The sequence below is a fragment of the Berghia stephanieae genome, chromosome 8, assembly GCF_034508935.2.
Source record: "Berghia stephanieae isolate SIO BIC M18660-M18661 chromosome 8, UCSD_Bste_1.3, whole genome shotgun sequence".
NCBI classification, from domain to species: domain Eukaryota; kingdom Metazoa; phylum Mollusca; class Gastropoda; order Nudibranchia; family Aeolidiidae; genus Berghia; species Berghia stephanieae.
In genome coordinates this window covers 36,684,414-36,698,842 of record NC_088367.1, presented here as the reverse complement: position 1 = coordinate 36,698,842, position 14,429 = coordinate 36,684,414, and the positions used below count along the sequence as shown (strand labels likewise).

Sequence of the window (14,429 nt, the reverse complement as noted above, 5' to 3'; positions counted from 1 at the left end):
CTGTTATGTATTATTATATTTGTTATTTTCAATGTATAATGTAAGAATTTGAGTGTATTCCTCTTTGTTGGATTTTGTGCTTGTGTCTGGATGAGACTTATAAGTGATCTCAAACTAAGTACATTGGTGGTATGCTCTTGGAATCTTCATCTGACCCCTATTTGTTCCCAGTTCCCCTATGTCTTACTTTTCCTTGGGTGCTTTAATTGTAATTCTAGAACTTTTTACTATCCCATTTTCTTCCTTTTTACTGGCGCTGATATAACCTAAATGTGTTGCAAGCGCCGTAAAACCCTTAAAAACAAAACAACAAGTGTCCACAGGATGATGCGCTTTTTCACATCCATGGATATCCGTTTTGGTAGTAAATAGTATGTGGGAGTGGATTGTGTTGAAGGGTACTCAAGGTATACCAGTATACCAGTACAGCATCCTCCACTCCCTTGTTGGATTTGTAAGCGAACTGCTTTGGGTCTAGATGTTCTTTGCATGATGGATTTGAGTCCTAGACACTCTTAAACATTTCATAGCAATGGATGTAAGCACTATGGGATGGAAGTCATTACTCTCCTTGATGGCAGCAGCAGCCTCTTATGGTTTTCACACTACTATGTTATGACGATCGACCCAATCAGCAAAGTCCGGTCCGCATTCGTGCATCGTCGCAAACCTGCCTGGTAGCATCGTCACAACACACCATTCGACTAGATGCTCTGCTGTCTCAGGTTCTTGCCCACAGCGGGTACATGTTGGACAGGTGGAAAGACCCCACTGATGAAGCGCACTTGCCGTTAGGCAGCTCCTCGACTGAAGCCGATTTGCAGCCACCCAGTGTCTCCTCTTACTGGTATCAAAGCCTGGCAACTTCTCACTAAGCTTAGAGGAGTGTATGTCCCCGCCCCGAGGGATTGAATTCGTCCAAACCGACTTCCATCTCGTATGTGCAGCTCTGTTTGTAGTCAGGGATTCTGCGTACAAGGGTTGCCGGGACTTATTTCGGCTCGAAACGGGGGCGCCGTCCATTATGCGCTTCAGAGGGGTATCCCCATTCCCTCTCTCTTTGATCTTACTCAGCCAGTTTTCCGTAATCGTCTCCCTCCGGACATCGGGAGGTTGGATCGCTGCCATTATCGGGCGCCATTCTCTAGGAGTTGTTGCCAGCATCGACTTGCGAAGTTTTACATCCACCTTCTCAACGTTTCTGCTTCTACCCATACTGGAGCGCAATACTCCGCGGTGGAATAGCATAGTGCCAGGGTGGACGTTTTCAGGAGCGCTTGGCTAGTGCCCCAAGTCGATCCCGCCAGCTACCTCAGAAGACTGTTGTTTTTCTCTATCTTCCGGGCAACCTCTTCGAGATGCATCCAATAGGTAAGGCTGCGATCCAACGTCACCCCTAAATATTTTGAATGCAGCTCATATGGAAGTGGCTGGTCCCGACTAGGACATTCAGTTTGCGGTGTGCCAAGCACTGCATAGGTGGAATTCAGTGGCCACGGTTTTGAAGTGTTCATAATCAGGTACCCCTTGTCGAAGTAGGATTTGCGTCTGGTGACGTCCTCGCCGAGCTCTCGAGACGGGTCCACACTTTACTCTGAGTAACGAGTGCCCAGTCATCCGCATATCCCAGCCTCAGGGAGGAAGTGTTCGGCATATCGCTAATGTAAACGTTAAACAACATTGGCGCAAGTACCGACCCCTGAGGGACCTCATTCTTCAATTTCCTTACTTTGCTTGTGGCATCTCCCAGCATGACGTGGAATTGCCTTTCCCCTAAGATCGAAGAGAACAACTTCAAGGTCTTTTTGCACCTTATGATTTTTGCTAGTTTGAGCATCAACCCTTCGCACCAGACCATATCGTATGCCACTGATAGGTCTATAAAGACAGCACCTGTTTTCTGTTTTCTCTTGAACCCATGCTCAATATGCTCTGTAAGGGCAATGACCTGCTCTGTGGTGCACCTCTCTTCCCTGAAGCCCGCCTTCTCGGGTGGCAGGGCAGCGTCTAGGACCGCCCCCCCCCCCCCCCCCCCCCCATCGGTTTAATAGAACACGCTCCAACAATTTGTAAAGACAGCTCATCAGAGATATGGGTCTGTAACAGTCGACCTCCTTCGCCGGTTTCCCAGGCTTCAGGATGGCAACTATCTGCGCATGTTTCCACTTGTGGAAGCTTTCCTTTTGCAAGGAGGTTGGACATTGCCTCTGCCAGATTAGGGACCCATTTGCTGCAGTTCTTAATGTTCTTGGCAATTGTGTCTGCCTCACACTCCGGTGCAGCCTTCGCGTAATTCCGGTCCGGGTCCAATTTCTTTATCAGACGCCAAGCTTGGCGGCTGGAGTGTGTAAAGTCGAGAACTTTCCACAGTCTCCTGCCACTGTTGCTTCCTTCCCTCTGCCAGAGACTGAAGTAGTCTATCGGCTACGTCCTGGGACTGGGTCTGCTGGTACCCTTTGTACAGCTTTTCCGACTCTGCTGTCCAGCAAGGGGTGTAGAATTTCCGTTTGCCCCGTGGAATAGAACGTTGAGCGCTCTTAACCAGTAGCCTGCTAAATCTGGTTATATTCTTGGGCTGGGGAGGAATGGCAGAGCAAACCTGCTCGATATAGGAACTGAATTCCTCCCAGTCAGCCTTCCTGAAGTTCCATCTGCAAAGTGGGAGAGACTGCACCCTCGGTATTGTCACCCCCGCTGTGACAAGAACTGGCCTGTGTTGGCTATGTGGAAAGTCCCCAAAGACTGTTCGCTTCACCTGCAGCGGTTCACCGTTCGCGCCTTTCGCAACGAGGGTGAGGTCTGGAGTATACTCCTTCTTATGGCGGGTACCCCTGAAGGTACCCTTGGCTGTAGGATCGTACACTAGGTGTAGATCATTACATGAGCGGAGTTGTCTGGCTGCCTCGTTGCAGTCTCGGTAGCCATTCGTGATGGTGACTATTAAAGTCTCCCAGACAGATGGAAGGATGGCTGACCACCTGTACCGGTGAGGGTGAGGTCTGGAGTATACTCCTTCTTATGGCGGGTACCCCTGAAGGTACCCTTGGCTGTAGGATCGTACACTAGGTGTAGATCATTACATGAGCGGAGTTGTCTGGCTGCCTCGTTGCAGTCTCGGTAGCCATTCGTGATGGTGACTATTAAAGTCTCCCAGACAGATGGAAGGATGGCTGACCACCTGTACCGGTGGTGTAGTCCAAGTCGCTCTAGGTGGTTTGTAGATATTATGCAAACACAGTCCACCTACTTCCATGGAAATTCGGTTCACCCCATTGCTGTCCGTTACGCTCTCTATGACCCTTACCTTCGATGGCTCTTTAGCGTAAAGGCTAACCCCTCCTTTGAGCCTCGAAGTGTCCTCGCGTTGGACCACCGTATAGCCTGGGATCTGGAATCGGGAAGATTGCGCGCCTGAGTACAGGTGGGTCTCCTGTAATAGGAGGATGTCTACGCTATGGGCGGCCAGTAGCTTGGACAAAAGCTCTTTTTTTGCCATACTCTGGCTCTCGATGTTCAAGGACAATATGTACGTCAGGTCGCTATCCCCGACATCGCATTTTCTGTTCGGCAGGCCGCGAAACGAAGGTGTGGAGGGACGTTTGCTTTCTTTTCGAACGTGCCGACGACCCTGGGGACACGAACGCGGTATTATTTGGCTAGGTGGCAGACCGCTTCGCCATTGACTGTGCTGAATTGGAACCATCATATCGAAGTAGTGTGGTGCCCAGGATAGCGGCTGCTATTCGGGCACCGGGTTGGATCAAATTTAGTCACACACCGGGGTGAGCAGCTCATGTGGCTCGTTGGCTCGATACCCGGGATGGTCTCGTGACGGTCAACCGGGATTTACACCTTTGCCCTCCTGTGTGGCTCAAGCCCCCTCACCAGCTGCAAGGTAAAGATCTACGAGGGGGTCCTTGATGGCGATGGTTCCTTTCGGCACTGGTGTAATGCGTCATGTCTTCCTGAGTTTAGGAACTGTGTTAGTTTTTAATCATAAACTGAAAATCACAGTAAAACTACCGGCGAGCTCTGTGTTACACATTTTTAGTAATTTTGATGTTATTCCAGCGAGACTGCAGCTTTATTCACTTTGAGTTGTGAAAACATCTTGCTTAGTTATAGTCATTTGAGATTCCGTTGTCTGTTTTTAGGTCATTAATTTCTTTAGTCTATTCAAATTTTCCACAAAGTTTTGTTCTTCACCCTTTTCTATGTTGATTTTAGTCTTCTTTGTGTTCTTACCAGCAATTTCTTTTAGAGAAATCCACTTTTTGTTTAATTTGTTTTTGTACGCTTTTTTTTCTTTCTGTATTTATTTCAATAAATTTGTGTTTCTTTTCATTTAGAAGTTGTTTTCATTCTGTTGTTGTCATAACACTTTATGGTCTTCTTTTGATGGTATTGGTTTCACAGAAGGACACATAAACAGACAACATCTGTTATATGAATATTTTCACATGATTGTGTGAGGGTGTCTCAGTCCATGTCATCAAGAAAGATTTCAGTTTTTCAATTGCTTCAATTTCCATATTTTTATTTGTTTTTCTACAATGGGAATTGACTTACATTTTGTGGTATAAGAAGAATAATGTAATGGTCTGAATTTCCCAGTATATAGTCTTGTTGTTTCTTGTAGGGCCTGTCACGTGTTGGAATAATTTTGTGGACTTCTCCAGTAGTTATAACGAGACCTTGTGGTGAATATGTAAGTTGTTTGTTTAATGGGAGATCGCAGTTAGAGCGTGTGTATCCAGTGCTGCCCTAACCAACAAAAGGACTGTATCTCTCAAAAAATCATAAAATCACTTCTTTCATTTAATCGACACTCTGGGACATAGAAAAGCTTACACAGTTGTCAGAATGATCATATCTCAAATATTTTTGAAATTAGAGGTGATTAAAAATTTTGCTTGAAACAGTATCCTATATAAGCCCCAACTTTAACCAACAAAAGGACAGTATCTCAGACGGTCGTGTCCATCCGTCAAGTGGACGGCGTTCCTCGTGAGCATGATGGTGGCGACAACGAATATAGCATGGCTGGTTCATTCGAAACGACTCGGGAAGTTGACATCGCTTCTTCCAGGGCTGCCAGATGGTCATATTCATGGCCAATTTGGCCAAGATTGGCACAATTAGAATAGGGCTTTTAAAAAAAATAAATATTGTATTTACTTTTTTCACAAACTACTTTTTCCGTAGTGTAGTCAATCTTTTTTTGAAAAAACAAACAAAACAACAATAAGTGTACAAGCAGTTAGTTCACTGAAGGGTAGTGCGGAGCGGTCCCAAGCATGTTTAGGACCGCCGGTTCTACGATCCCTGGGAAATGAGAACCGCAAGGACCGGTTCTTTTTCGACATTGGCCATTCACAAAGCTCGTTGGGACTTGGGACCGTCAAAGAACTGGTTCTTTTTCGACATTGGGACCGTCAAACGATGGGACCGTGCCTGCAGTAGATGGCTGTAGAACCGCTAAGTGAAAGTGAGAGCGGAGAAGGCTTATTACCTCAAAACATGTAAATAGTGCTATAACACTATCCATTAAGCATGTGTGTGTGTGTGTGTGTGCATGTGTATGTGTGTCTGCGAAGATTGATGGAGCGGGTCAGGTCAATGTTAGTGTTAGGGAAAAGGGATTGTTAATATTTTGTGTCTGTGGCATGCTGGACCAAAAGTACGGGAAGAGTTTGTTTTGATTTTTTTTTTTTTTTTTTTCCGTCTCCATTCCTTTTTTCTATTTTTGTGCGGCTATGTGGTCTTGTGTTATGACACTCGCTTTCGGATCGGAATGTCCTGGGTTCGAGCCTCGCTCTGCGCCTAGTTGAGTCCTTGAAAGACTCTTTACTCACATCCTATCACCGTAATCAGGTGTAAAATGAGTACCTGGTCGTCAACAGTGTTGTCTCTGTCGGAAAAAAATTGTAACATCGCCTAACAGGCGTCATGTCTCCTTCTACATGTTACGTTTTGCTATTAGTCAGGGACCCATTGTAAAGCGCTTTGAGCACATTTAGTGGATATTGCGCTATATAAAAGCTCACTTTTTCTTTTTTTTATTTAAAAAAAAATATTTCTACCTTTGGATAGGACGCTAGTCTATCCCAAAGTACTTTTCGCCAGATCTAACAAACCCAGCTACCCATTCACTGCTGAATAGACAGAGATCAGAAGAAAAAAAGCTCGACTGCACCCGGGATCAATCTCCAGCCCCTTGCGTGTAAAGAGAGTGCTCTATCAACTGAGCTATAAGGCCCCCCAAATAATCTAATGGTGGTTTTTAAAAATACAGACGTTATAATTGTTATTTTTGAAGAAAGCTATAGTATGTGAAACTTGTATCATTTGATTAGATAAAACACCAATAAAAATATTATTGTATCATCAATGGACAACAATGTGATAGAAAGGAGTGGTGACAAGAGATAGTACAAAAGAAGACAAAAAATCGGACTTGCTAGGTTCGAAACACACCACACACACACACACACAAACACACACGCATCTTTAGTAGTCACATTCATTTCAAACAATAACCCATTAGAGAAGAGGAGTCGTGCCTTCATCATAGATCATTGTCATTGCGATCATTATGGTGTAGTAAATTTTGAAATTTACCCCGTATAATGGAATCGTCCATGGCGTGTGCCTCCTGTTCCCCCCCCCCCCCCATCTCACACAACGGGGGTGGGTGCGATTAATTAAGTGGGATGGGTGGTGATTTGTGGAAGGTAGGCAAAAGAACCGAGGCAAAGAATAGCTGGGGCAGTAGTATGGCGCAAAAATCGCTGGGACCGTTGAAAGGTTATAAGAAGTAAGGACTAAGGACCGCCAACGGTTCTCCACTTTGGGACCGGTCCCCGGTTCTCAGCTAAAGGACCGTGGGACCGGTCCCAATAACCGGTTCTCAGCGCGGCACTACTTAAGGGTGTATTTGGATTCCTTTGATTTTGCAATTGGCCACGAGGAACATCTGACATTTACTGTGGTTGTGTATGGGGGGGATTAGTCCGTGTGTGTAAAAAAACAAAAAAGAAAAAGAGAGAGAGAGAGAGAGAGAGAGAGAGAGAGAGAGAGAGAGAGAGAGAGAGAGAGAGGGGAGAGAGAGAGAGAGAGAGAGAGAGAGAGAGGGGGAGAGAGAGAGAGAGAGAGAGAGAGAGAGAGAGAGAGAGAGAGGGGGGGGGTATGCTGGAGATCCAGCTTGTTAAAAATACATTTTGCTTTGTTTTAAGACCTGATTTCACGTTATAGTTTGTATTAGTTCAATGTTTATTATTTCTGACCGCTTTTCCAATTATGACTTATTAAAACGATACCAGGCTAATCTCCTTTTAAACTATTGACACGCTACATGAATATTTTGGCACAGTGTGGTCGGAATTTTTCTCATGTTTTACTATCGATTGGGTAAGGAGGATTGTTGAGTGGATAGACTTAGCACTAAAAACGCAATGATCCAGGTTTGATGCTTTGCCACTTGAGGATGGCTGATTTTTGAGATGATTCTTTCTCTTAGGTTTCTTTGTGCTTTCTCTGTCATACACACTTTTTCAGATATTAAACTTGCACTAGTGTCTGCTCCCCAATTTTTCACTTAAATCCTTGATAATCTTGACAATTTTGTTTTTGTTTTGGTGCTTTTGTGATAACATTTTTTATAGGTGCTTTTTGAATTAGATTCAGTAAAGTGCTTTGAGATGTTTGGTTCATGGAAAGCGCTCAACAAATGCTACTTGATTTGTTATCATTATTATTATTATTATTATTATTATTATTATTATTATTATTATTATTATTATTATTATTATTATTATTATTATTATTATTATTATTAATATATTCAGCAATTTCCTATTTGTGATTTTGTCTTTCAACCCAGACTTATTTCCAAAGTGAAACCAGATGAAGAAAGGAATGTGTTGTTACGAGTTGCCAAGAGTATCTTTGATGATGGTATCTTTACCTGGGGTAGAGTTGTAGCACTATTTTACTTTGCTTATAAAGTCTGTGCCAAGGTGAGTGTAGCAAATACTGCTGTTTAACCTCTGCTTCAAAAAAAATTAATTTAAAGGGCAGTAAAGTGTTGAAGTTAATGCGTAGAAAATATTTCGGAGACAAATTGAATAGAGATAAACATTTGAAAATTCACCCATCACATCTCCCATTAAAGACAAATGTAGTGCTGAAAATAGTAAAATAAGCCCAGCAAGCTTCCTGCATGTGTTGTGTCACAAATATTTTAATCAAATAGATCAAAATGACTCTATAGATGAGTTGAGGTAAAATTGGCTTGTTTAGAACCCAGCTAGTGGGAAGCATCCCTACCACTATTATTACAGCCACCATCGCAGGTCTCTTGTAATGAATGATCTCAGACCAGTAGCCCTAACATCTATTGTTATGAAATGTTTCGAACGACTTGTACTGAAAAAAGCTTCATCTGCAGTTTGGTCCTAATCTGATCCTTTACAATTTGCATATCAAACAAATAGAAGTGTTGATGATGCTATTAACCTTTTGTTATATAATATTTACAGTCATTTAGATAAACCAAATGCATATTGCAGAATTCTTTTTATTGATTTTTTTTCAGCATTCAACACGATTTGGCTCCATTTGCTTGTTGAAAAGCTGGAATGCTTGAATATATCTCTCCATTTGATTTCCTGGATTTTAGACTTTCTGTTAGAGAGAACACAATTTGTAGAAATTAATGGAAACAAATTAGCAATGCCGATCTTACGGAAATCCTTGGGCCTCGATTTGGGTCCTGAAAAGGCTTGAATTCAAGGCAAAATTATGGGACACGACGATTTCGTACATGCTATTTTAAAGTGAAAAATGGGGGTGGGTGGTTGCTGTTGACATTGTATGATCACATGGTACTATTCTCTTAGATAAGATTCTATATGTTGTAATTACTCATTCAACCTTTGAAGTTCCTCTGAGTGGTGTCAGAAATTGCTGCGAGACACATTTAAGATTGCATTTCAATAAATGTTAATTACGCATTGGTGGGTCATGGTCTTCACGCTGAAAAATTTCCTCCTTTTTTTGTGACCAGCCATTCTCTCCCCTGTTGGATGTGTCTGTGTTTTGTTGTTGTTTTTGATAAAGAAGGTTGGTATTTCTACTAAAGTCCAAATATTTCTTTTAAACACCCCTGATCATTTCGTTCAAATTAGTTTGATCGATACAGTGATGGCAAGTCTATTAGCACAAGAAGCAATTCATGAATGAGTTACAGAGCCATTGCAACTGCCCTTAGTATTCCAAAGTCAATTGTTGCTGACATTTGGAAAAACAATTTAATGATACTGGATCAGCTTCTACAAAAAGGGCAGGTAAATGTGGCCATAAGAAGAAAACGTCACCTAGAGATGATACTTGTTTAACATATGAGATTATGAAATATTCATAAAAGTCAAGTCATCAACTAAAAAAAGCCCTTGATAAGTACGGTGTAATATTTTCTTATTGTACACTTAGAAGATGCCTCAATGCTGCAGGCCATCTGGTCTACAGGCCTATCAAGAATCATCTGTTAAGAACAATTGCTCAAGAAGGACATCAGATACTGAAGGTATCTTAAAGTTTACCGGAAGTAAAACAATTTGACATATAGGCCTAATCAATTTTTTTTTTCTCTTTTACGAGGTTGAGTCAAAAAATAATGGGACTCTGCTTATTACTTTAAAACAAATTGAATCAATACCATGCATTATACCTCACATTAAAGTTTGGCATTAGCCAAGTCAAACTCTTCTTCTCAACATAGTCTCCGCCTCTCTCGATAGCCACAGTCCACCTTTTTGTAAGGCCATGCATTCCGTCCTCCTTAAGCTGAGTTGACTGAACTTTCAGCCAATTTTTCATTACTATCTCGGCTTCTTTATTATCTTCAACTTGATGTTCCCTCATTGCCTCTTTCAGTGGACCAAAAAGATAGAAGCCTGAAAGTGTCAAGTCTGATGAATACGGAGGGTGAGACAGTGCTGTCCATCGATTACCTCCCTTATCCTGACACTTGTGTGCGAAGGACATTTTCATGAAGAAATAGTACTCGTTCCATTTCCAAATCCGGTCTAACTCAACGAATTTTTGCTTTCAGTCGCTTTAATGTCTATTTGTACTTATATCATCAAGTGAAGTTCTTCTGTCAGATCTGATCAATGCTTCTGTCTTTATTTGATTCAATGAGTTGGCACTGCTTGGACGGCGACCATCACAAGATTTGTCAGATAAAGACATGGTTGAGGGAGTTTCAGGTTAGATGATGGATTGCATCTCATTTTCTTGTAAATGACGAGATACGTGTTCAACCCACATTAAAACACTGCCTTTACAAAATGCCTGAGTTTTATAAACTTTCCCAAGCATTTAAAAATGTTACTCAATGTTTCTTCTTCGAAAACAAGGTATTCAATGACAGCTTCCTGTCACTGACGGACATTCTTGGGGGTAGCCATTTTGAACTGCCATAACTTTGTCAAAATTTGACAGAATTAACATTTTCAACTGTTGGTCTTAAAAGTACATGTGTAAGTTCAGTTGAGCCAAATGTGACTTCACATGAAAAGGAAATGAACTCAGGAGGACATTAGTCCTGTTACTTTTGGACTCACCCTCGTTTATATATATATATATTTTTTTTTGTCCATTCCAGGCTTTGAATCGTATACCATTGATACGAGGCATCATCAACCTTATTGTGGATTTCATGAGGGACAATGTTGTACAGTGGATTAAAGATCGGGGAGGATGGGTAAGAATTGTACTGTTGTTTCATTTATCATAATATAAGGTTTTTCCACGTATGCTCTCAAACACAACAACCTCTATAAGCTGTGTAAACAAACACGCTCACTCACATACATGCACACTCACACACACACATATCCTTGAAATTCTGGAAGAAATTAAATAGGTAGACAAAAATGAATGACTTTATAAAAGTAATCGATTCTGAAGATATTCAGTTTATCATTTTGTGAATACGAAAAATAGTAGTTGGTACAGGCACTGATGCAAGACAAACAATCTGAAACGTTATGAGTGAAAAAGTGCCAGAAAAAATACAAAAGACTTTTGTGTCACCTCTTGTATCATTCATATCTTCTCAAATTTTCAATTTGTAATGTAATATTTTGTTTATTATCTTTTTTCAGGAAGCGATAAGGGAATACTTTGGTACTACAAACCGGCAGCTGGGATTAGTACTGGGATCAGGTGCTGTGGTGTGCATTGGTCTCTATCTCTACAAGAATTGGGCATAGCAAGGAGATGCAAATAAGATATATATTTATCAACTCTGTATTTATACTGTAGTATTACCACTTGAGTACGAGTTGTGTAAGTGAGAGGAATAGAGTATTTATACTGTTTTAAAAGTGTGCAAAAAATATTTCTTATCCTATGAGGCTTTGGAATGATAATGGAAGAAGAGTGCTATATATTTTTCATATGTGAAACAGCTGTATGTATTTATTTGACTGTGAGGAAATTAATTCATTTTGCTTAACAAAAGTGAGATATAATTGAAATTTAAAAACCAAAACAAAATACACACACACACACACACACACACATTAACCACTGTGTAAGACTTTTTTGTCCCATTAGAAAGAGTGATCATATTGTATTACTTTTGTTATTTCTTTGTTTATGTAATTTTGACATGAGATTAAAGGAATGTGTTTTGTCAAAAGGTGTGTGTAATGCTCAAGGTTGATGAATGAGTTTAAGGAAGGGTTCATTGGTTTCAGATGACCCAATGCTTTTTATTTAAATTTAATTTGAACCATCCAGAAATGCAGATTATTCACACCTGCCATTTAGACAGCATTAACAATATTTTTGATGGGCCAAATATGGCAAAATTCACTTTTTCACCTCCAGGTTCGGATTTTTCACCTAAGTTTTAGAGGAAAATGAATGAAAATACGGATATTATATTTAGAAAATTATATATGACCAAATTAAACAAGACCAACTAATTTCTGAAACTTTTTAAAGTGTAAATTTATGTAGGATGGAACTAATGTGAGTTAATTTTTTTTTAAATTTGGGATTTGAAAAAGAATTGCAGATTTTTTTAAACGATATCTGTGGCAGATTTGATTTCTGCACCAGATCTGGTTTAAACTGATTTTTGTCATTTACATCAAATTAATGTTTTTGTTATTGATTATTGTCAATTATTCCATCAAATGAAGAGCGGTTTTCCAAAACTCCCTAACTCTGTTTTTCCCATTTTGAGATATTGAGGATTATTTACTCTAAAATTTCTCATACGGTCTATTATTTTATCATATTTAAACTTCAAATTCGCACAAATCTAAAGGAACTCTTGTGCCATTTGATGCTTAAAAATAAAGTTTACGTTTCAGTTTTTCTCACGAATGGAAAATCTCAAATAGTAGAAAAATCCACTTAACGTCTTTTGGAAAAGCCTTCATTTAACAGTTTTACTCCTAGGTGTAGAACTTATTTAAGTTTTGATTGATATAAGTTTGAACATTTTTGGCCCTTTGGTAGCTGAGCTATGATGTCATCAGTAGGAAATGGTAATTTTGACATAAATCGTAATTTACAGTGTGTTTGTATTAACATTGACACATTTCAGGTTGGAATAACTAAGATCAGCTGCAACGACATCAATTTGGTTTTCAACATATTAATCCAAATTTAATAAAGTTTTTTCTGATATCTTACTTGAGATGTGTGTTTGCGCAATCGTCCGATTTAAAGCTCCACGTAACCACCATCATTTTGAATCACAAATCGCAAGCGTCTCTACAGTTAGTCCATCTTTTGCAGCATGTGACAGAGCGAAAGGCTTCTCTTATTTTGTCTTAAGATCATGCATGTCTCTCACAGGGGTTCTAAACACTGCTCTTCACATATCCTCATAAAAATGTCATGTGATCTTGGAGGCCAGGAAATTGGACCATCTCAGCCGATCCATGGGTTTGGGAACTGTTCATGAAAAAATTCCATCATATTTAAACTCCACTGAGGGGGAGATCAATACTGTTGGGAAAAGAGGTTAGGTTAAATTGAGGGACTTTGTATCATTCTGATACTTTGCTGTTGTCATTGTCTGTCGTCAAAAAAGAAAGGACTGACCACTCTTTCCCTGGTCAGTTCACACCAGACATTGACTTTTGGTGAGTTGTGACAACACCTAATAACTTCATTTGATTTTTGTTTCCTCCAGTGTCGAACATTGTGTTTGTGTACATGATCAGATACATAAAAGGTTGCTTCATCTGAGAAGGCAGTGTTTTCAGTGAGTTGTCTGTCAAGGTTCGAGAATCATGTCGGACGAAGCCAAAATAAATTACGATTTATGTCAAAATGATCCTGTTCTACTGATGACGTCACAGATCAGCTACCAAAGGGCACACAGTGTTAAACCTTATATCAATCAAAACTTGAATAAATTCTGCAGACATGGCAAAAATCGTTTGATGAAATCTTACATAGCTCTCGAGTTATTCAAACCTGAAATGTGTCAATAATAAAAAAAACACCCTGTATATTGACTGTAAACAGTTGGCTGCTAAAGCTGATGCAGACCTGCCCACTATTACAAAAAATTCGTTGAATGACTAAATTTTGGCTCCAATTTCAGAATTCCATGAGCATCTCTAAGTCATTAAAATTGAAAATGAAAGTTGATGACAGACTACATAATTTTAAGAATTTTGAAGTCTTATTTAATCCTTGTGATGGTATATTGCTATTTGCTTAAGTTAAATATAGCGACTATAATTTTTATCCCCTAAAGATTATGAATTTTCAAATAGGTAGGTCGGAGCGGATGTCATTTCATTTCGTAGTATTCTCATGTGGTCCACCATCATGACCTGGATTTTAAATCAATGGCAAACCAGATGGTGAAAATTGAATTGAAGTCGATGTTACAGATTATCACATAAGATATTTTGAGTCTAGGGACATATACATATCACTGAGGAGTAGTGTACTTTTATTATAAAAGACACAAGTAATAAATGTATCTATCATTTTAAAGATATACATTATACTGATTAAGATATACATTACTTTTGTTTGTTGAAAAAGTTATAACAATTTGTCAAAGTGATACTAGGTTGCTAGAAGCTGTGGACTGTAAAAAGTAGTGAACAAAAATGAATATAACTGCTTCAAAAAAGAACAAAATACCAAACATAGAACGTTTCGGGCTCAAAGCCCTTCTATCACAAACATGATGTAGGTTTTTGCCCCATTTGTCTAATATGCGTAAAAATTATTAAGAAAAAATTGTCATTCTAAAGCCCTCAAATTTATAGATAAAATTTCATTTGTTGTATTTGTTATATGAGGTGCAATTTGGCTCTTTGTTGCATACAATGCATCATCAATTTCCTCAAATATATAAAAGTGTCATAATACATAAA

The 14,429-nt window shown here is 39.8% G+C and overlaps 1 protein-coding gene across 1 annotated transcript in view; it reads left to right on the top strand.

Annotated features, from left to right (window-relative positions):
- The window catches only part of LOC144978590 (apoptosis regulator BAX-like), a 24,852-nt gene extending 10,423 nt beyond the window's left edge, over positions 1-14,429 (top strand). Inside the window, exons 4-6 of the mRNA XM_078924864.1 lie at positions 7,883-8,018; positions 10,670-10,768; positions 11,172-14,429. Of these exons, the coding sequence (XP_078780990.1) occupies positions 7,883-8,018; positions 10,670-10,768; positions 11,172-11,279 (343 nt within the window). The 3' untranslated portion in view covers positions 11,280-14,429. The remainder of the gene's footprint in view (positions 1-7,882; positions 8,019-10,669; positions 10,769-11,171) is intronic.